Raw genomic sequence first — 21,823 nt, 5'->3', positions numbered from 1 at the left:
TGAGTATTGGTGTGGACAAATGTTTAACTTCTTGGCACCTTTTTTTTTTTTCCCCCCGTAAGTCTAAGTGGGCGCGTGCAGTTTTTTCTCTAAGAGGCCGTAACTGGGCCATCTTTCCTACAGAAAACCCAGAAATAATGCATGGTAGTTTATACTTAACTTCTACCCACCAGCACATACAGACCAGGCCTCTAACCACTCCTTGGGAGCCTGCGTGCCAGCAGCCAGGAACCCTGATCCTCTCGCGGAGCCTGCACAATCAATCCAGACTGAAGCTGATGTCTTCTAGAGAGACGCAAGCGCAATCCAGCCAGGGCGCAGCTGAATTTTGAGAGGCCTGAATGCCTCCACGTCAACCAGGGGACCGCTGGGACTAATTTTATTGGCAAACTTGTGGTCAGCCAAACCTACCATGCTTCACATTCCTGTTATCCTTGGTTACCGCCCAGGATGTAAGCCCCTTTGGTCTTCTCTGCTATACCCTCATCCCCATGCTCCTTTGTGCTTCTTCCCCCTTGACTTAGGCTATCTCTGTTCCTTTTCTTCCATCTCTTCAAAACCCCACCTGTGCTCTCTGAAACGTCTATTCCTTGCTTAACATACATATTCACCCTCTTTACCCAAATTCTCTTTCATCTCCAGACCATAACTAACATGAGTTTTCCTGCCAACTGTTTCAGTTGAGCCCCTTCTCTGACACCTGTCTTTAAGGGTGAACTGACTTCATGTCCTCAAAATGTTTTTTTCTCCCCTCAACTATCTTTGCAAAGGCTTTTTTTTGCTCTGGGACATTCAATCTCCTTGTCTCCTCCTACTTCTTTCTGGATAACTCCTACTCCTGCTAAAGATCTAAGTTTAGCTGTCACTTCCATAGGTAGAGTTCTAACTCATCCTTGCCAGGTGCTTTTAAGTGCTCTATACTTCCTCATTGCATTCATTGTAAGGGTTCTAACTAACTGCTTGGCTCTTTTCCTTCCCTACTAAGCTAGGCTGTGGGAGGAGGGACCGAGTTTGTCATGTTTATCTTAACTCCAGTGTCTAATACAGTTCCTGTCATATAACAGACCGTCAGGCATTTCTTGAATGATTGCAGGTGCTGAAGGTATGGTCTTGGAGGTCAGGCAGTTAACCAGGAATATTTAAGAACCTACGGAAGGGCTCAGCTGCTACTCAGCTACAGCTGATTGTGGCTGTGTGATTATATCTCAGTGCTGCCAGAACATGTAATTTTTTTCAAGAAAAGTTGGGAATACAGTTTTTAATGAGTTTTCCCTCAACAAGAATCCAAATGGTTTCTTTGGAAGCATTCTTTTGTTTTGAAAAGACCTGAGCCAAATACAAGTCATATGACCTATCAGTCACCAGTTTGAAATCTGTTTTAACTGTTATAGGGTTCAATAAAGTGGGCTTTGTGAAGAATAAGAGCTTGTGTGCTGAGCCTTGTTGGATTCCTAGGTGAATAAGAGAGTGGAAAGAGGTATTACAGTTTGGAAGATAAACGGCAGCAGTGTAGTGTGTTATTATGTGGCACATTGAGGAGGCTAGCATGAATGGAACTTTTGAAGAGAATAAGTGCTTAGATGAGGTGGTAGGAGGAGGCATCTGGAGGACAGAGAAGTATGGATTGTTATGATTAATAAGAAACCATTTGGAAACTTCACATTATGAATATATGCATTAAGTTGATGAGCATCCTTTTAGGGTGAAATAGAGGGCAAAACACTGGAAGAGGCTGACCAGTTAACACCTTACCCTCCATCCAGATATGAAATCATACTTAAATTATTACACACAGGTAAACATATGGCATTTTTGTCTACCTGTGTAATTTTTAGTTACTTGATCACTTACAAAAGACAATCAAGAATCTCTGAAGTATTTAATGCAGTAAAGTGGAGCTTATCAAAAGTATTAAAGCATTGAAAAGTAAAGTGACTTGTGAAACCAGAAGGTCATATAGTACTCCAAAAGTGATGAGTTTTATAGTTTGTCATGGAAACAATAAGTGTGGTCTCCTCACCTCTATCCTTCATCTCTTCTAATCATTGTTGCATACTGCCAGGGCCATCTGCTGGAGAGAGATTTTTTATTTTCCCTCACCTTATTTCCAAGCTAAGAGCCTGCAGTGAAAAGCTTGTCTAGCTTTTTTTTTTTTTTTTTTTTTGAAACAGAGCCTCAAGCTGTCGCCCTGGGTAGAGTGCTGTGGCATCACAGCTCACAGCAACCTCCCATTCCTGGACTCAAGCAATTCTCTTGCCTCAGCCTCCCAAGTAGCTGGGACTACAGGCGCCCGCCACAATGCCCAGCTATTTTTTGGTTGCAGCCATCATTGTTGTTTGGGCCGGGGCTGGATTCGAACCTGCCAGCTCAGGTGTATGTGGCTGGCGCCTTAGCTGCTTGAGCCACAGGCACCGAGCCAAGATGTAATGATTTTATTAAGGCATCTTTTACATGTCTTGTAGAGCAAATATCTAACATGAAAAAAAGAAAAATTGGACATTTTTATTAGAATAACATCCTAAGTTAATTTGGACTGGATAAATATGGCATCATACAAGTCAGCCTCAGGCTTGCATGACTTTAAAGCCCAAAGTCTTTATCATTATCACATTGCTTCATAGAGGACACAGGCAAGGACAGAACAGGTCCAAGGGCAAGCGTTTTGTTTTTGTGACATTTAATGCTCTTCAAGTCTGTTCTCTCTGCCCTTGCCTGTGTCCTTTGTGAAGCAATGTGATAATGGTGGAAAAAACTTGTGCTTTTAAAGTCATGCAGGTCTGGCTCTGACTTCTGGCTCCATTTGGCTCTAGGGTATAAGCTTTTCAGAGCTTCCATGTTTTATCTGGAATGTGGGAGACCGTACCTCCTTCATTAGGGTTGTGTGAGTAAAGAGTTTATGTGTTTTGAAGTGTATTACACAAGTTATTACATATGGGAAAGGAAGTGAACACTGTTGAACATTTATGTAGGTTTATTTCCCACTCCTTCATTGTGCGAATGTTTTGCTCTGGTCAGTTGTTTTCTTTCTCATGTGCATTCTGTCTCCCCTATAGCCTTTGCCTTTTTTCCTTTTGATTCTGCTATTTATTTTGTACATATACATTTAAGTAGTTTCTCAAGATTTTATTCACATTTTCTTAGCTGTCTTAAAGGCTTTCTTGACTACCACTTTTTGCATTTATCTCTCCCTGAGCACTGAACAATGCCAAATCCTAGCAGATACTTTGCTCTGTTTTGACCATTTTTGTTGGCATCAATGTTAATTTTTTTATTTCTTTTTTTCTTTTTTGTTTGGGATTCATTGAGGGTACAAAGAATTAGGTTGCACTGATTGCATTTGAATGTTAATTTTTTTCAAAGACCTCAATTCATTATCTTCTGAAATTTATTTTTAATGTAGTTGTCTGGAATTTGAAATATTTTCCATAGAAACATTAGGCTATTAATAAATTCATTATGAATACTGAGCACATGTATTGTACAAATTGTTCAAGGTGCTTACTGTTAATCAATGAAAAACAGATAATCAATGAAAAACAGAGATTCCTCACTTTCATATAGCTTTGAAGTCCCCTCCTCCTGGACTGGTATGAGTCAGAGGACTATTGGGAGGACTTTTGGGACCCAGTGGCAGAATGCCATCCACAATCCCTCAGTGCCCATCTGTGGAGAAATTCTCTTCAATGACAACTTAGGAACTGGGCTACACAGCAGGAGGTGCGTGGTAGGCAGTGGAGTGCAGCAGCTTCATCTGTATTTACAGCTGCTCTCAACTGTTCACATCACTGCCTGAGCTTTGGGTGCGCGTGTGCCTGCATGCACGCAGGCACGCACACACACCCCAGGTCACTGTTCCTGGAAAAATTGTCTTCTGTGAAACCTGTCCCTGATGCCAAACAGGTTGGGACTGCTGATATAATTGGTATTTCTGGTAGTGAGGGACCAATAATTTGTATTTAGTCTAAAATTATATAGTATCTTAAATGACCGGTGCAATGAAATAATACCAATATTAAAAAGATCTGGTAATAGGGTGACATTAAGAAGGTGACATTAAAGGGTGAGGAAGTTAGTCATGCAGATGCCTAGAGAAGAACATTCCAAGCAGGGAATTGCAAATCCAGAGGCCTGTCTTGCATCTGAAGGATGAGGTCAAATGGATTTTTCTGTTCTATCTGTGGTTATTATCAGTAGTTGTTGGATGAATTTAAAATATGAAAGGAATGGGTTTGGGGAAGAGGGAAAGTTATTTATCCTGAGTGTATTTAATAACAGAAGCTGACTACATCAGAATGCAGTTACTCTAGTCTGGATAAAGTGAGAAAACAGATTCATTTCTTTGACTTTGTATTCAGAGTGTGACTGGTTTTGACAGGAGGATATTGCCTATGACTTTATTTTCTCAATTTCCTTAGAATTCAAGTCCTCTGTATCCTCTTAGGCATGAGTTGAAGTTAACATAATGGAAGCTCAAAGGAGTACTCTAAGAAGGACTTTTTTTTTTTTGCAGGTTTTGGCCGGGCTGGGTTTGAACCCACTACCTCCGATATCTGGGGCTGGCGCCCTACTCCTTTGAGCCACAGGCGCCTCCCCAGAAGTACTTTTTTTTTGAGACAGAGTCTCTTTCTTGCCCTGGTTGAGTGCCATGGTCACTGCAACCTCAAACTCCTGGGCTCAAACAATCCTCATGTCTCAGTTTCCCAAGTAGCTAGGATTACCGGCACCCACCACAATGCCCAGCTATTTTTAGGGGTTGGAATCTTGCTCTTGATCAGGCTGGTCTCCAACCAGAGCTCAAGCAATCCACCTGCCTCAGCCTTCCAAAGTGCTAGGATTACAGGTGTAAGCCACTGTGCCGGGCTAAGACTTTTTTTTTTTTTTTTATTTAATTAAATATGTGGTAACCCATGGTGGTATGTTAAACCCATCCTTTTTATTAAATGTGAGATTTAAGAGACCGAGATTTTTATAATCTGGAACCAGTTGTTAGCACACTTCTAAATGAAGTTTGTATCCTCCACACTGAATGAATTCTATTTCTGTTCTCTGCTTAATTATGAGTGGAGAGGGTCCTTCTATTTTTCTCTTGTATTTTCTGGTTTACATATTCTGTTGACTTAAGAGAACTTTTCTAGAGTACTTTGAGACTCCACTGATGGGAGACTCCACTTAGTGATGACATAGGTAAGTAGCGTGATCAACTCAGTAAGAGTCAGAACACTTTGGTATAAATTTAGGTGATTAGTTATGGGATAGGTCAGTTTCCTAAATCTGGATGATGTCATAAACATAAGTCAACAATCAGAAAGTTGCGGGGGGCGGGGGTGAGTACCAGCTATTTTAAAATCCTTTGAAATTTACAAGGTGCTATTTGAATTTAAGATGCTATTAACATAGTCTCTCCCCTAATTACCATGCAGTACTTTCATGTTTACACCCTCCTCCTCCTCCTCTAGTACCTGTTGCCTTTTCTATAATTCAAGATCTAGCTTACCACCCATTTTTTGTACTCAGTCATAAAACTGTGTCTTTTATTTAGTTTTAATAAGAGTACAAGGTTGGGTATGCAGTCTTTTTTATTTATATTCCTGCCTCCCCCAACTATTATAGATTTCTTTAGCATGAATGTTCATAATTTGGTATGGGGCCTTACCAAGGCTGTTTGATTTTTGAATTGTTTGTTACTAGTAGCTAATTATTTTGCTACACTGAGCCCTATTTAATTTTACCTATATTATGTTCTAATAGTTTTAAATTCTTTATTCTGAAAATGTATTGTGATTTAGGTAACAGAACACATTTTCTGATACTGCTGTTTTGTTAAAGTGTAGGTGGGTATGATAACAGTACCTTCAGATTCTGTCAGGATATTAATCAGTATTTTAGTTTACTCATCACTAAGATAGAGATAATTTTTAAGTTAACTAATCGTAGATTACTTTATAGCCCAACTTCTATATTTAAGCATTGTATTTATATAAATGAGCAATTTATTATATTTGTAAAGGAAACATTTCATTTTATATGCACAGTAATTGAACTTTTAAGTTAAAAATCTTTAAAAACTGTCAACTTTTTTAAGGTAATGAGAATTCATTTACTTGATTTAACTAAACATTTTAACTGGAAACTGATTTTTGTAGCTTCCATAAGGCAGTAGTTCTCAACCTTCCTAATGCAGCAGCCCTTTAATATACAGTTTCTGTGGGTCGCAACCCACAGGTTGAGAACCGTTGCTATAAGGCATCATCAGGTATGGAGTCAAATGTGCAAAGTTGTTCCAGAATTAAGTGTAGGGTTGAAGTTGTAGTCACAGTAGTTCAGTATCTGGCTGTTTCAAGGGTGCTGCTTGTTTCTAGGAGAAATTAAGTTCAGTATACAGAGTGAGGCCTGCAGACACGATTATTAGATTCAGCAAATTTGGTAAACTTTATTATGTGGTTGGGTATTTGATGCCAAATTATGTTTTTTGTTTTTAAAAATAATTTATTGAGATAAAATATGTGAAATTTATCATTTTAACTATTTTTAAATCATCACCAGCATCTGAGTCCAGAACTTTTTACATCTTCCCAAACTGAAACTCCATATCCATTAAATAATAACTCCCTAGTAGATAAGTTTATTTAGTCCTTTTTTGGGGGGAGGGGGGCTTCTCTTTGTTGAAGATCTCTTGATTTTAGCTTCTTGGTGTGTTTGTTCATATTAGTTCTTCCAAAAATGACTCTGGTCTCTTTTAATGATACATATTCTAGATAGTCCTATATTGAACTCATGCTTTTTGCTTTTTTCTAGCTGCTTTATTTCCAATAGCTAGGTTTTCATCAAAATTATATACTTTTACTTTTTTTGCCTTTATGCATTATGGGTTGGTTAATTAAAGTATTGAAAATATTTTGAGGCAATTGCAGTCAAATTGTTTTTCTTTGAAACTCCCAGGCAGAAAATTGCAGGTAGATCATAAGTGACTTACAGTCTCATTTTTTGAAATATATACACATACATATATGTATATTTGAGACTGAGTCTTACTCTGGTGGGTAGAGTGCTGTGGTGTCATATGTCACAGCAACCTCAAACTGCTGAGTTTGAGGAATCTTCTTGCCTCAGTCTCCCAAGTAGCTGGGACTACTTGGGAGGCTGCCCACAATGCCCGCCTGGCTAATTTTTCTATTTTTGGTAGAGATGGGGTCTCACTCTTGCTCAGGCTGGTCTGGCACTCCTGAGTTCAGGCAATCCACCAACCGTGCTAGGATTACAGGTGTGAGCCACTATGCCTGGCTTATTTCTGCAGTCTACTAGTGAGGCACTCCACAAATCTTTATGCAACAATTAGATGATCCTAATTTTTCTAATAACAGCTACTACTCTGTCCTTGCAGTTTCTTCAATTTCATGTAAAGTGGAGCTTGAATAGATTTTTTTTTTTTTTTTAAGGTAAGATTATTTCATAGATTTGCAGTTTTCATTATGGGTCTCACATTTCCTTTTTTTTGTTTAATACTTAAGTTTGTTTAAGGGCTCTTTATATTTTGGGGAGAAAATCATCAGTCATTTAAAAAGTTTCCCATTAAAATTTTACCTAATAAGCTTAGCATCCTTTGCTGATTTATTTAATGATTATTGCTTTGATTTCTGAATTACTTTTGAGCATGAGATCATTTTCTGACAAATTTAATACCATAGGGATTTCCAGAGTATGGATGCCAGATTTTTAATAAAAACTACTTGAGATATTTTAGACTTAGTGTTCATAATAACATAGCTAAAAATGACCTTAAATATCCAGTGTAGACTGAGTGGGGTGGTTCAGGCATATATATAATCCCAGCCCTTTGGGAGGCCAAGGTGAGAGGGCATTGCCAGAGGCTAGGAGTTTGAGATAGGTCTATGCAACATAGTGAAGGCCTGTATCTACAAAAATTTAAAAAATTAGCTGGATGTAGTAGTGTATACCTGCAGTACTGGTTACTTGGGAGGCTGAGATAGGATTGCTTGAGCCCAGGAGTTGGAGGTTCCAGTGAGCTATAATTCTGCCTTTATTTTTAACTTAACTTTAAACTGTTAGAATTCCGTAACTCTTCTGTACTGCCAAAATGGGATATCCGTTTTCCCCTTTCTGTCCTCTTGGTAGTGCTTTGTAAGGAGCCACAAAAATCTTTTGGCATATGCCTTTTCTGGAATGTTTTCCTTTTTCATGTTTATGCATCTGGACTCACTGCTGTACTTCCAGTTTTTGGCTGGGGCTGGGTTGGAACCCACCACCTCCGGTATATGGGCCGGCGCCCTACTCCTTGAGCCACAGGCACCACCCTGCTGTACTTTCTAAATACTAAAAGTACCTAACTTAGTACCTGGACCATTTTTACTTCTCACTTATGATGGCTCTTCTACACACTAAATGGTTCACAGTTCTTAGCCCAGAATCTCTCCGTGATTACTTCATTTTCTCCTGGTTCTGCTCTGTTAACCATTTGTGTTCTACCCTAGAGATTGTCAAGCTACTGCCTGCTGGCATGTTGCCTGTTTTTGTAAATAAAATTGCACACCCATATGTCTATGTGTTTCGTCTATGGCTGTAGAATTGAGTAGCTGTAAAAGAGATCTGCGACCAAAATATTTGTTTGATCCCTTGCAGAAAAAGATTGCCAATTCTTGATTTAGTGTATCAACATTTCATATAAGTGGGCTGTTTTCTGTACTGTTTGCCTTGATTACCTTGTTTTCTACCTGTTCAGTTTTTGTTTTCATTTTTTGTCTCAGCTGTGTACCCATGAACTTTGTAATGCAGTGTTTTCAACCTCTACGCAAAATGTGTCAGCTGTCAGGCCAAGTAGGAAACATTTTTTACTTGTATGAAAAGAATACACTCTCCTTTCTGCATCTCTAGTCTGAAAAATGCTGACAGAACTTTTGTTTTAATTTCAAATTTTACAAGAGTGCCTTTGCATTAAAGTGGATTGATAGCATTAAAAACAAAATGAAGAATGGGTTGTTTCTGTGATTGTTGAGTGTGTTTTTACAGGATTGCTTATTTAACACTGTTTACAGCTATAAACCACTTTGTTGAACATAAAGAGAGGAGATGTAAGGTCTAAGAATATGGAAAAGCAAAAAGACTAATGTTACACAAACTGTTCACCAGCAAATAGGAATAGTTTTGCAGATCAGTCTTCTAAACTGTTCATTACAATAGATCTTTTCTACTTTTCACTGTATGATAATGAAGAAGTGTTTGTGGTCTATGGATTTTCTTCCCATAACTGGTGGAAGCAATTTCTTTCAAGCTTTAAATTGCTTTCAAAATGTAAGGTAGGCCTTTCTTTCAAGGTTTTTTTTTTTTTTTGAAGAAACATTGCCATAACTACTCTTACCATCCCCCACCCCCTTTGGGCACTTACATTTTTTTTCCCTTTAAAATCCTGGAAAATATTTGTGTTGGAGAATAATAATTTACTCCTTCCTTACGTTTTCTGTTATTTCTAATAACATAAAAACCATAATTTTTTTTTTTTTTTGAGACAGAGTCTTACTCTGTCGCCTGCTGTAGAGGGTCATGGCGTCACGGCTCAAGCAGCCTCAAACTCCTGGGCTCAAGAGATTCTCCTGCCTCACCATCCTGAGTAGCTGGGACCACAGTCGCCTGCCACAGTGCCCGGCTTTTTTTTTGGTGGCAGTTGTCATTGTTGTTTAGCAGGTGGGGGCAGGCTTGCACCCGCCAGCCTCGGTGTATGTGGCTGGCGCCCTACTCACTGAGCAAAAGGCACCGAGCCTGAGCTCAGGATTTTTGAGACCAGCCTGAGCAAGAGTGAGACCCCATATATAAAATATAGCTGGGCGTTGTGGCAAGTGCCTATACTCCCAGCTGAACCAAGATGATCGCTTGAACCCAAGACTTTGAGGTTACTGTGAGCTATGATGCCAAGACACTCAACCTAGGGCACAAAGTGAGACCCTGTCTCAAAAAAAAAAAATTATATCTATTCATAATTCTTCAAATGTTTAGCAAACTAGATGCAGATCACAATGTGTGTAATCTGATCAAAAACCATAATTCTTGATTTCTTTTTTCTTCTTTAGTGGCTTATAGAAGAGATGAAATGTGGTCGGAGGGACGATATGACTATGAAAGACTTTCAAGAGAACGAGCACCTCCTCGAAACCACCCCAGTGTAAGTTACTCTTATATATGGAATAATTCAAAACCTATTGTCTAAATTAATTTGATACACCACATTCTTTAAGTGTCAGAAATTTACCAGTCTAGGTTGAAAATAGACCAAACTTACCTTTTAAAAGTTAAAAGTTCAAAAATAAATGGCAACCGTTTATTTAAGTAGAAAATCATGTATTTTAATTTCTAAAATGAAGGGGTTATATGCATTTAATTTTTTTTTGTAGAGACAGAGTCTCACTTTATGGCCCTCGGTAGAGTGCCGTGGCCTCACACAGCTCACAGCAACCTCCAACTCCTGGGCTTAAGCGATTCTCTTGCCTCAGCCTCCCGAGTAGCTGGGACTACAGGCGTCCGCCACAACACCCGGCTATTTTTTGGTTGCAGTTTGGCCGGGGCCGGGTTTGAACCCGCCACCCTCGGTATATGGGGCTGGTGCCCTACCGACTGAGCCACAGGCGCCACCCTGCATTTAATTTTTGAAGAAAATTGAAAGTTTTATAAAGGTCATATTATCAGTTAACGTAATAATGGTTGGATAGTACCTACTCCAACTATTGACTATCACTTATTTTTCTTTATTCCTAAAGATATTTGCATACTGGATGTATGAAATTCTAAAAATAGGTATTCTTTTTAGAAAAGAGGATAACACTGTTCCTAGAGCAGAAACGGGTCAGTATCTCTAGTGAGGATTCCTACAGGTGTGCTGCCCTGTGATCAGACGGTCTGTCTGACTGGTAAGACTGCCTGGGGGCTTGGTGGCAGGCAGTATGCTCATTTCTTTCTTTTTTTTTTAATTTAAGGTTACTATGAGGGTACAAACAACTAGGTTACAATGTTTGCATTTCTTATGTAGAGTCCCTCTTGTAGTTGTGTCCCGCACCCAGAGGTGTGCCATATACCCTTACATTATGCCGATTAAGTGGGACAACACTAATCCCCCTCCCTCTTCTCATTCCCCTTTCCCTCCTCCCTATTCCTCCCTCTCTCCCTCCTCTCCATTTCCCCTCCCTCATTCCAGCTCCCTCCACCTTGAATTGATTTGAATTTTTCTTTTATGTGGGCGTGTATTAGATCCTCTACTGCAGCAGTTCTCCACCTATGGGTAGTGACCCACAGGAACTGTGTTAAAGGGCCATGGCATTAGGAAGGTTGAGAACCACTGCTCTACTGGCTTTATATTAGTATTGAGTACATTGGATATTTGCTTTTTCATTCTTGTGATACTTTATTAAGAAGAGTGTGTTTCAGTTCCATCAGGGTTAATATGAAAGATCTTTTTAATGGCTGAATAGTATTCCAATAGGAGTCCATGGTATACATACACCACAGTTTGTTAATCCATTCCTAAGCTGGTGGATATTTAGGTTGTTTCCGCATCTTGGCGATTGTAAATTTAGCTATAATAAACAATCTAGTGCAAATGTCCTTGTGATAAAATGATTTTTTTTTCTATTAGGTAGATACCTTGTAATGGAATATTGGGATCAAAATGGAGTTCTAATTTGAGTTCTTTGAATATTCTTCATATTTTATTCCAAAGAGACTGTATTAGTTTGAAGTCCCACCAACTGTGTAAAAGTGTTTCCTCTCCACATCCCTGCAAGTATCTGCAGCCTTGGGACTTTGTGATGTGGGCTATTCTCTCTGGAGAGAGGACACTTGTACTAGAGTTTGACCTCCTCTGCTCCCATTTGGATTCCCTTTATTTCCTTGTGTTGCCTAATTGTATTGGCTAGAACTTCCAGCACTATGTTGAATAGTAAAGGTGACAGAGGACAACCTTGTCTGGTTCCAGTTCTAAGAGGAAAAGCTTTCAGTTTTATTCCATTCAGTAAAATATTGGCTGTGGGTTTGTCATAGATAGTTTCAATCAGTTTTAGAAATGTGCCACCTATGCCTATACTCTTCAGTGTTCTAATTAGAAAAGGATGCTGGATTTTATCGAATGCTTTTTCTGCATCTATTGAGAGGATCATGTGATCTTTATTTTTGCCTCTCTTAATATGATGGATAACGTTTATGGACTTGCGTATGTTAAACCAGCCTTGCATCCCTGGGATGAAGCCTACTTGATCATGATGAATGACTTTTTTGATGATAAGCTGTAATCTATTGGCTAGGATTTTGTTGAGAATTTTTCCATCTATATTCATGAGTGAGATTGGTCTGAAATTCTCCTTTTTGTTTGAGTCTTTTCCTGGTTTTGGTATCAGGGTGATGTTTGCTTCATAGAATGTGTTGGGGAAGATTCCTTCTTCCTCAGTTTTTTGGAATAATTTCTGCAGTACAGGAATAAGCTCTTCCTTGAAAGTTTGATAGAATTCTGGAGTGAAGCCATCTGGACCAGGGCATTTTTTAGTTGGAAGCTTTTTTATTGTTTCTTTGATCTCAGTGCTTGAAATTGGTCTGTTCAGGAGGTCTATTTCTTCCTGGCTAAGTCTAGGGAGAGGGTGTGATTCCAAATATTGATCCATTTCCTTCACATTGTCAAATTTCTGGGCATAGAGTTTCTGGTAGTATTCAGAGATGATCTCTTGTATCTCTGTGGGATCAGTTGTTATTTCCCCTTTATCGTTTCTGATTGAGGTTACTAGAGATTTTACTTTTCTATTTCTAGTTAGTCTGGCCAATGGTTTATCTATTTTATTTGTTTTTTCAAAAAACCAACTCCTTGTTTCATTAATTTTCTGAATGATTCTTTTGTTTTCAATTTCATTGATCTCTGATTTGATTTTGGATATTTCTTTTCTTCTACTGAGTTTAGGCTTAGATTGTTCTTCTTTTTCCAATTCCATAAGATCTCTTGTGAGATTGTTGATGTGCTCTCTTTCTGTTTTTCGAATGTAGGCATCTAAAGCGATGAATTTTCCTCTCAAAACTGCTTTTGCAGTATCCCACAGGTTTTGGTAGCTTGTGTCTTCATTGTTGTTATGCTCAAGGAAGTTAATGATTTCCTGTTTTATTTCTTCATGCACCCATCTGTTATTCAACAGAAGATTGTTCAATTTCCATGCCTTTGTGTGGGGTCGAGCGTTTTTGTTAGAGTTGAGTTCCACCTTTAGTGCCTAATGGTCTGAGAAGATACAAGGTAAAATTTCAATTCTTTTGATTCTGTTGATATTTGTTTTGTGTCCCAGGATATGATCAATTTTGGAGAATGTTCCATGGGGTGATGAGAAGAATGTATATTCTTTATCTTTGGGGTAGAGTGTTCTATATGCGTCTATCAAGCATAGTTGTTCTAGGGTCTCATTTAAATCTCTTATATCTTTGTTTAATTTCTGTTTAGAGGATCTGTCCAGCTCTGTAAGAGGTGTGTTAAAGTCCCCTGTTATGATGGTATTATCAGATATCATATTGCTCAGACTGAGTAAGGTCTGCTTCAAGAATCTGGGAGCATTTAAATTGGATGCATAAATATTTAGAATTGAAATGTCTTCTTGTTGTAGTTTTCCCTTGACCAATATAAAGTGACCATCTTTGTCTTTTTTGACTTTAGTTGCTTTAAATCCACATGTATCTGAAAATAAGATTGCAACTCCTCTTTTCTTCTGAATTCCATTTGCCTGAAAAATTGTCTTCCAACCCTTGACTCGGAGCTTTAATTTGTCTTTTGAAGCCAGGTGTGTTTCTTGCAGACAGCAAATGGATGGCTTGTGTTTTTTAATCCAGTCAGCCAATCTATGTCTCTTCAGTGGGGAATTCAAGCCATTAACATTTATGGAGATAATTGATAAGTGTGGTAGTATTCTATTCGTCTTATTTGGTGAGAGTCCATTGCTTAGTTTTATCTTTTGCATCAGTGTGGAGGTTAGGTTCTGTCCTTTGATTTCTGAGTTCTTACTTTGCTGCTGATCCATTGTGGTGGTCAGTGTGCAGAACAGGTTGAAGTATTTCCTGTAGAGCTGGTCTTGTGGTGGCGAATTTCCTCAATGTTTGTATATCCGTAAATGATTTGATTTCTCCGTCAATTTTGAAGCTTAGCTTAGCAGGGTACAGAATTCTGGGCTGAAAATTGTTCTGTTTAAGTAGATTGAAGGTAGATGACCATTGTCTTCTTGCTTGGAAAGTTTCATTAGAGAAGTCTGCGGTCACTCTGATGGATTTGCCCCTGTAGGTCAACTGGCGCTTACTCCTGGCAGCTTGCAGAATCTTTTCTTTTGTCTTGACTTTGGACAGGTTCATCACAATGTGTCTGGGAGAAGCTCTGTTAGAGTTGAGGCGACCTGGGGTCCGATATCCCTCCGAAAGCAGTGTGTCAGAATCTTTGTTGATGTTTAGGAAATTTTCTTTTATAATATTCTCTAGTATGGCTTCCATTCCCCTGGGGCATTCTTCTTCCCCTTGTGGAATTCCTATAACTCGTATGTTGGAACGCTTCATAAAGTCCCATAATTCTGACAGTGAACGTTCTGCTTTCTCTCTCTTCTTTTCTGCCTCTTTTACTATCTGAGTTATCTCAAAAACTTTGTCTTCTACCTCTGAAATTCTTTCTTCTGCATGGTTTAACCTGTTGCTGATACTTTCCATTGCATCTTTAAGTTCCCTAATTGACTGTTTCAGTTCCTTCAGCTCTGCTATATCCTTTTTATATTCTTCATATCGTTCATCTCTGATTTGATTCTGTTTTTGGATTTCCTTTTGGTTATTTTCCACTTTATTAGCAATTTCCTTCATTGTTTCCATCATTTCTTTCATTGTTTTCAACATGTGTATTCTAAATTCCCTTTCTGTCATTCCTAACATTTCTGTATAGGTGGAATCCTCTGCAGTAGCTACCTCATGGTCCCTTGGCGGGGTTGTTCTGGACTGGTTCTTCATGTTGCCTGGAGTTTTCTGCTGATTCTTCCTCATGAGTGATTTCTTTGATCTGTTTCCTTGCCCTAATTTTCCTTTCACTTCCTCTTGCTCTTTAAGTTCTTGTGCCTGTGGACTAAGGGTTACAGGACCAGAATGGTGAGAAGGTTGAGGAGCAAAAAAGGGATGAAATAAAGGAGGACCGAGTGATAAGAAAAAAAAAGAAAGATAGAGAAAGGAGAGGGGGTGGGGATATGGAATATTGACAAAAAGAAGAGAGGCACAGAAAGAGGGAGACAGGGCAATATAGGTGTACAGTAGGGTACTTTGACACAACCTTAAAAAACCCCACCTTCTGGGGGTGCCCAGTTGGGTGGTTCCCTTGAGGTCAGCAGCTGTTTGCTAACCTGATAAGACACAGTACCCCACCTCCACCAAGTAGAGAGGAAAGACAAAAATGCTATAAATCAAACCAAAACAAGCAAACAGAAAACTTTACGGGGATACAATTGGGTGAAAAACCAAATGATAGCGGTAGAAACACTAGAAAAATGAAGTTGTAGTTATTAAAAAAGGCAGCAATGGGAAATTATAATTAAACTAGAAAAATTGAGAAAGAAAAAGGAATCTGTATGTAAAAGATTGAAATTAAAAAACAAAAGAACATCAACAACGTCAAAATAAACAAAAAAAAAAAAACAACCCAAAAAAAAAAAAAAAGAAAAAAATGCACAACCAAAAACAAAGCAGTTTGTATATGTTATTGAATATTGTCTGGGCAACACGTGGTCTTCTGGGGTATGAGATGTTAATCACAGTTCTGATATGACTGGAGGCTGCTGATTTCTCAAACCCCAGCAGGTAGACACCCTAAATCTCTCTTCAGCCCACTTGAAAGGCACTTTGAACTTGTAAACTTGCTGAGCAGAAGCTTTCCCAGCTTTCTCGCTGGAATCACTGCTGAAGTGGCTATCCACTTACCCAGTGTGCCCAAACCGGTCTCACTCTGCCCCTGAGGGTTAGGGCTGCAAGGCGGCTCAGACCCCACCCTTAGGCTACTTGGTTGCTGGGTTACCAGCTCCCACCCGTTTGTAGCTCTGCGACCCTGAGGGCGGAGCTTGCCGGGGCAGATCACTGACAATGGTTCCGTGTGACCCACCACCAAACACTATTAGCTCCGTCTGGCTCAGCGGCTCAGACTGGGGCCCTAGACAACGGCCAAAGTTCTCCGCACTCCCGCTCAGGCCTTCCCCAAGGCAGTTCAACTCAGTGCCAAGTCCAAGGACATCAAAACAGTTCACAGGTAAGGCCTTTCTGGTTTGCAGTCTCGCTGCTACTGAACTTACAGTTGTGGGCGGGTTTAGACGGATTGAACACACGCGACCACTTGCCGGTTTTCCACTGTTTTAGTCCTCCTCTTGGGGTCCAGAAGTCTCTCGCTGACTCCCTGTATCCTCATAGGAGTGATGATAGGCAGTTCCCACCAGCCAGAGATGCCTGGAATCCTATCTCCCCAGATTCAAGGTGCCCAGATGCAAGGAAGCTGTTACTCGGCTGCCATCTTGCTCCGCCTCCCTGCGAATATATTTTTGCATTTGGAAGGTTGCCTGTTTGCTTTAATTGTTGCACCCTTAGCTGTGCAGAAGTTTTTCTGTTTAAGTCCCATTTGTTTGTATTTGTTGTTGCAATTGTCAATGAAGTCCTCATAAAATTTTTTCCCAGTCTGACATCATCAAGTTTTTCCCACACTTTCTTCTAGGATTTTTATTGTTTCATATCTTAGATTTAAATATTTTATCCATCTTGAGTCAATTTTTGTAAGTGGTGAAAAGCACAGTCTAATTTCAGTATTTGTACATGGGGTTATTGAGTTTTTCCAGCACCATTTATTGAATGGGGAATTCTTTTCCTCAGTGTATGCTTTTGTTTAATTTATCAAAGATCAGATGGCTATAAGAGACTGATTTTATCTCTTGGTTTTCTATTTGGTTCCAAATGTCTATTTCTCTATTTTTGTGCCAGTACCATGCTGTTTTTGATCACTGAGAGCTTGTAATACAGCCTGAAGTCTGGCAGAATGATGCCTTCAGGTTTGTTTTTAATTACTAAGAATTGCCTTAGGTATATGTTTTTTTTTCTGGTTCCATATAAACCAAATAACTATTTTTTCCCAATCTTGAAAGTATGATGTTGATGTTTTAATGGGGATTGCATTGGATCTGTAGATAACTTTGGATAGTATAGACATTTTGGCAGTATTGACTATTCCCAGCCAAGAGCATGGTAAGTTCTTCCATTTGTTAATGGCTTCTGCTATTTCTTTTATTAGTGTTTCATAATTCTCTTTGTAGTGGTACTTCACCACTTTTGTTACATATATTCCTAGGCATTTTTTCTTTGAAGCTACTGTGAAGGGAATTGTGTCTTTGATTTTGCTCATCTTGGCTGTTATTAGCATATACAAAGGCTGCTGATTTGTGGGCATTGATTTATACCCTGACACATTACTGTATTTTTTGATCACTTCCAGTAGTCTTGTAGTTGAGTGTTTGGGTTTTTCTAAATATAAGATCATATCATCAGCAAAGAATGAGAATTTGACCTCCTCTGTGCCCATTGGGGTGCCCTTTATATTCCTTGCATTGCCTGAATGCATTGGCTAGAACTTTAGAACAGTGTTTAATAGTAGTGGTGATAGAGGACATCCTTGTCTGGTTCCAGTGCTAAGTGGAAAAGCTTTCAGCTTTACACCATTCAGTATGATATTAGCTGTGGATTTGTCAGAGATGGCTTCAGTTGGCTAAAGAAATGTGCTATCTATGCCTGTTTTCTTGAGTGTTCTTGTTAGTTAAGGATGCTGAATTTTATCAGATGCTTTTCCTGCACTTATTGGAAGGATCATATGATCCTTGTTTTTGCTTCTGTTGATATAGTGAATTACATTTATGGATTTGCATATGTTAAACCTGCCTTTCATCCCTGACATGAAGCCTACTTGATCATGATGTATAATTTTTTTTTTTTTTTAAACCGAGTATCACTTTATCACCCTCGGCAGAGTGCTATGGCGTCACAGCTCACGGCAACCTCCAGCTCCTGGGCTTAGGCGATTCTCTTGCCTCAGCCTCCCGAGGAGCTGGGACTACAGTTGTCTGCCACAACGCCCAGCTATTTTTGTTGTAGTTTGGCCATGGCTGGGTTTGAACCCGCCACCCACGGTATATGGGGACGGCGCCCTACCCACTGAGCCACAGGCGCCCCCAATGTATAATTTTTTTAATGTCTAGCTGTAATCTGTTAGCTAAGATTTTGTTGAGTATTTTTTTTTTTTTTTTTGTAGAGACAGAGTCCCACTTTACTGCCCTCGGTAGATGCCGTGGTGTCACACAGCTCACAGCAACCTCCAACTGCTGGGCTTCAGCGATGCTCTTGCCTCAGCCTCCCGAGTAGCTGGGACTACAGGCGCCCGCCACAACGCCCAGCTATTTTTTGGTTACAGTGAAGCCGGGGCCGGGTTTGAACCCGCCACCCTCGGTATATGGGGCCGGCGCCTTACCGACTGAGCCACAGGCGCCGCCCTTGTTTTTTTTTTAACTTTTTTTTTTTGTAGAGACAGAGTATCAATGTACCGCCCTCGGGTAGAGTACTGTGGCGTCACACGGCTCACAGCAACCTCTAACGCTTGGGCTTAAGCGATTCTCCCGCCTCAGCCTCCCCAGCAGCTGGGACTACAGGCGCCTGCCACAACGCCCGGCTATTTTTTTATTGCAGTTTGGCCGGGGCTGGGTTTGAACCCGCCACCCTTGGCCTATGGGGCCGGCGCCCTACTCACTGAGCCACAGGCACCGCCCTTGTTTTTTTTTTTGTAGAGACAGAGTCTCACTTTACTGCCCTCAGTAGAGTGCCATGGTGTCACACGGCTCACAGGAACCTCCAGCTCTTGGGCTTATGTGATTCTCTTGCCTCAGCCTCCCAAGCAGCTGGGACTACAGGTGCCCGCCACAACGCCCGGCTAGATTTTGTTGAGTATTTTTATATGGATATTCATTAGTGAAATTGATCTGTAGTTCTCTTTTTTAGTTGGGTCCTTTCCTGGTTTTGGTATCTGGGTGATGTTTGCTTCATAGAATGTGTTGGCAAAGGTTCCTTCCTTCACAATATTTTGGAATAGGTTCTGCAGTATAAGTAAAAAGCTCATTTTTGAAGATTTGATCAAATTTTGGTGTGAAGCCATCTGGTCCAGGGTTTTCTTTGTTGGAAGATTTTTTTATTGTTTCTATAATCTCAGTGCTTGGTATTGGTCTGTTCAAGAGATCTATTTCTTCCTGGTTAAGTCTAGGGAGAGGATGTAATTCCAGGTATTGTTCCATTTTCTGCACATTGTCAAATCAGAGGGCATAAGTTTTGTTGTAGTAGTCAGAGATAAACTCTTATTTTTCTGTGGTATCTGTTATTTCCCCTTTTTCATTTCTGATTGAGGTTACTAGAGATTTTACTTTTATGCTTATAGTTAATCTGGCCAATGGTTTGTCAATTTTATTTGTCTTTTTGAAGAACCAACTTTTTGTTTTATTGATTTTCTGAATGATTCTTTTGTTTTTAGTTTCATTTATTTCTCATTTAATTTTGGTTACTTCTTTTCTTCTGCTAGGTTTTGGATTAGATTGCTCTTCATTTTCCATTTCCTTAAGATGATTCATTAGGTTGTTGATGTGCTCTCTTTCTGTTTTTCAGATGTAAGCACCTAATTTGATTAATTTCCCTCTTAGGACTGCTTTGTAGTATCACATAGGTTTTTATAGCTTGTGGCTTCATTGTTGTTATGTTTGAGGGATTTAATAATTTCCTCCTTTATCCCTTCCTTGATCAGGCTGTAATTCAGCCTATGGTTATTTAGTTTTCATGCCTTTGGTTGGGGATGAAAATTTTTGTTTGAGCTGAGTTCCACATTCATTGGCTTGAGGTCTGAAAAGTTACAAGGTATAATTTCAATTCTTTTAATTTTGTTGAGGTTTGATTTGTGTCCTAGGATATGCTATCTTTTGGAGTATGTTCCATGGGCTGAGAAGAAAATATATTCCTCTGCTTTGGCATGGTATATTTTGTATATGTCTCTTAACTGTTCTAGATCATCTTTAAGCCCCTTGTATCTTTGTTTAGTTTCTTCTTAGATGATTGTCTAGTTTTGTCAGAGGAAAGTTAAAGTCTAGTTATTATGGTGTTATAGAATATCATATTGCTCAGACCAATTAAGGTTTTTTTCATGAATCTGGGAGCATTTATGTTGGATGCACAAATATTTAGAATTGAAATGTCCTCTTGTTTTATTATTCCCTTGACCAGAATGAAGTGACCATGTATGTCTTTAAGTTATTTACTTTAAATCCACTTGTATCTGAAAATAAGATTGTGATACCTCCAAACTTCTAATTTCCACTGCTTCAAATAATTGTTTGCCAGCTCTTCACCCTGAGTCTTGTTTTGTCCTTTGAGGTTAGGTGTGTTTCCTGGAGAGAGCACATGATGGCTTGTGCTTTTTTAAATCTAATCAGCTAGCCCATGCCTTTTTACTGGGGAATGCAAGCCATTTACATTTATTGAGAGAATTGATAACTGTGGTGGAGTTTTAATCATCTTATTTTTAGAAAATTTGTTGCTTAGTTTTATCTTTTGCTTTATGTGGAAGTTAGGTTTTAGTTTTTTAGTTTCTGGGTATTTTTGCTGGTGATTTGTTGTGATCATCAGTATGGAGAATAGGTCTAAGTATTTCCTGTGGAGGTGGTCTTAATGTGGTGAATTTCCTCAGTGTTTGCATATCATTAAAATACTTGAATTCTCCATTTATTTTATTTTTATTATTTCTTTATTTTTTGAGACAGTGTCTAACTTTTTCATCTTTGGTAGAGGGCCATGGCATCATAGCTCACAGGAACTTCAAACTCTTGGGATCAAGCAGTCCTTTGCTTTAGCCTCCTGAGTAGCTGGGACTCCCAAGTAGCGTGGCATTTTCCATTGATTTTAAAGCTTAGTTTAGCAGCACACAGAATTTTGGACTGCAAATTGTTTTGTTTTAGAAAGTTAAAGGTAAGGCTGAGTGCATGGCTCCTTCCTGTAATCCTAGCACTCTGGGAGGCCGAGGTGGGTGGATTGCGAGTTTGAGACCAGCCTGAGCCAGAGTGAGAACCTCATCTCTAAAAATAGCTGGGCATTGTGGCAGGTGCCTGTCGTCCCAGCTACTCAGGAGGCTGAGGCAAGAGAATTACTTGAGCCCAAGAGTTTGAGGTTGCTGTGAACTATGACACAACAGCACTTTACTGAAGGCAATAAAGCGAAAAAGAAAAGGTTAAAGGTAGATGAGCATAATCTTCTGGCTTGGAAAGTTTCAGCTAAAAAGTCTGCTGTCAGTCTGATGGATCTGCCTCTGTAGGTCAAGTGGTGCTTACTCCAGACTTCTTGCAGAATTTTCTCTTTCTTCTTGGCTTTGGACAGGTTCATGACAATGTTTAGGAGATCCTCTGTTTTTTGTTGAGATGACCCGGGGTTTGATATACCTCTAAAAAGAGATTGTTGGAATTTTTGGTGATATTGGGAAATTTTCATATATGATATCCTCCTGTAGGACTTTCTTTCCTTCTTTCAGGGATGCCTGTAATTCACATGTTTGAACATTTTGTGAAGCCCCACAATTCTCTGAGCAAGTGTTCTGCTTCCTTTGTCTTCTGACTCTGTAACTACTTGGGGTTAGCTTAGGAACCTTATCCTGTAGCTCTGAGATTCTTTCTTCTCCATGGTCTAATCTGTTATTGATACTTTCTGTTACATCTTTAAGTTCTCTGATTGACTCCTT

At 39.4% G+C, this 21,823-nt stretch overlaps 1 protein-coding gene across 18 annotated transcripts in view; it reads left to right on the top strand.

Annotated features, from left to right (window-relative positions):
- Window positions 1-21,823, top strand: part of PPHLN1 (periphilin 1) — a 234,885-nt gene that overhangs the window by 92,415 nt on the left and 120,647 nt on the right. For 9 of the 18 annotated variants that reach the window (XM_053554767.1, XM_053554763.1, XM_053554765.1 and 6 more), the window contains exons 2-3: window positions 174-452; window positions 10,080-10,171. In XM_053554767.1, the coding sequence (XP_053410742.1) occupies window positions 413-452; window positions 10,080-10,171 (132 nt within the window). In that variant the 5' untranslated portion in view covers window positions 174-412. The remainder of the gene's footprint in view (window positions 1-173; window positions 453-10,079; window positions 10,172-21,823) is intronic. The other 9 variants (XM_053554755.1, XM_053554769.1, XM_053554766.1 and 6 more) reach the window with 1 other exon arrangement.

The sequence above is a fragment of the Nycticebus coucang genome, chromosome 12, assembly GCF_027406575.1.
Source record: "Nycticebus coucang isolate mNycCou1 chromosome 12, mNycCou1.pri, whole genome shotgun sequence".
NCBI classification, from domain to species: domain Eukaryota; kingdom Metazoa; phylum Chordata; class Mammalia; order Primates; family Lorisidae; genus Nycticebus; species Nycticebus coucang.
This window is presented reverse-complemented; position numbering and strand designations above follow the sequence as displayed.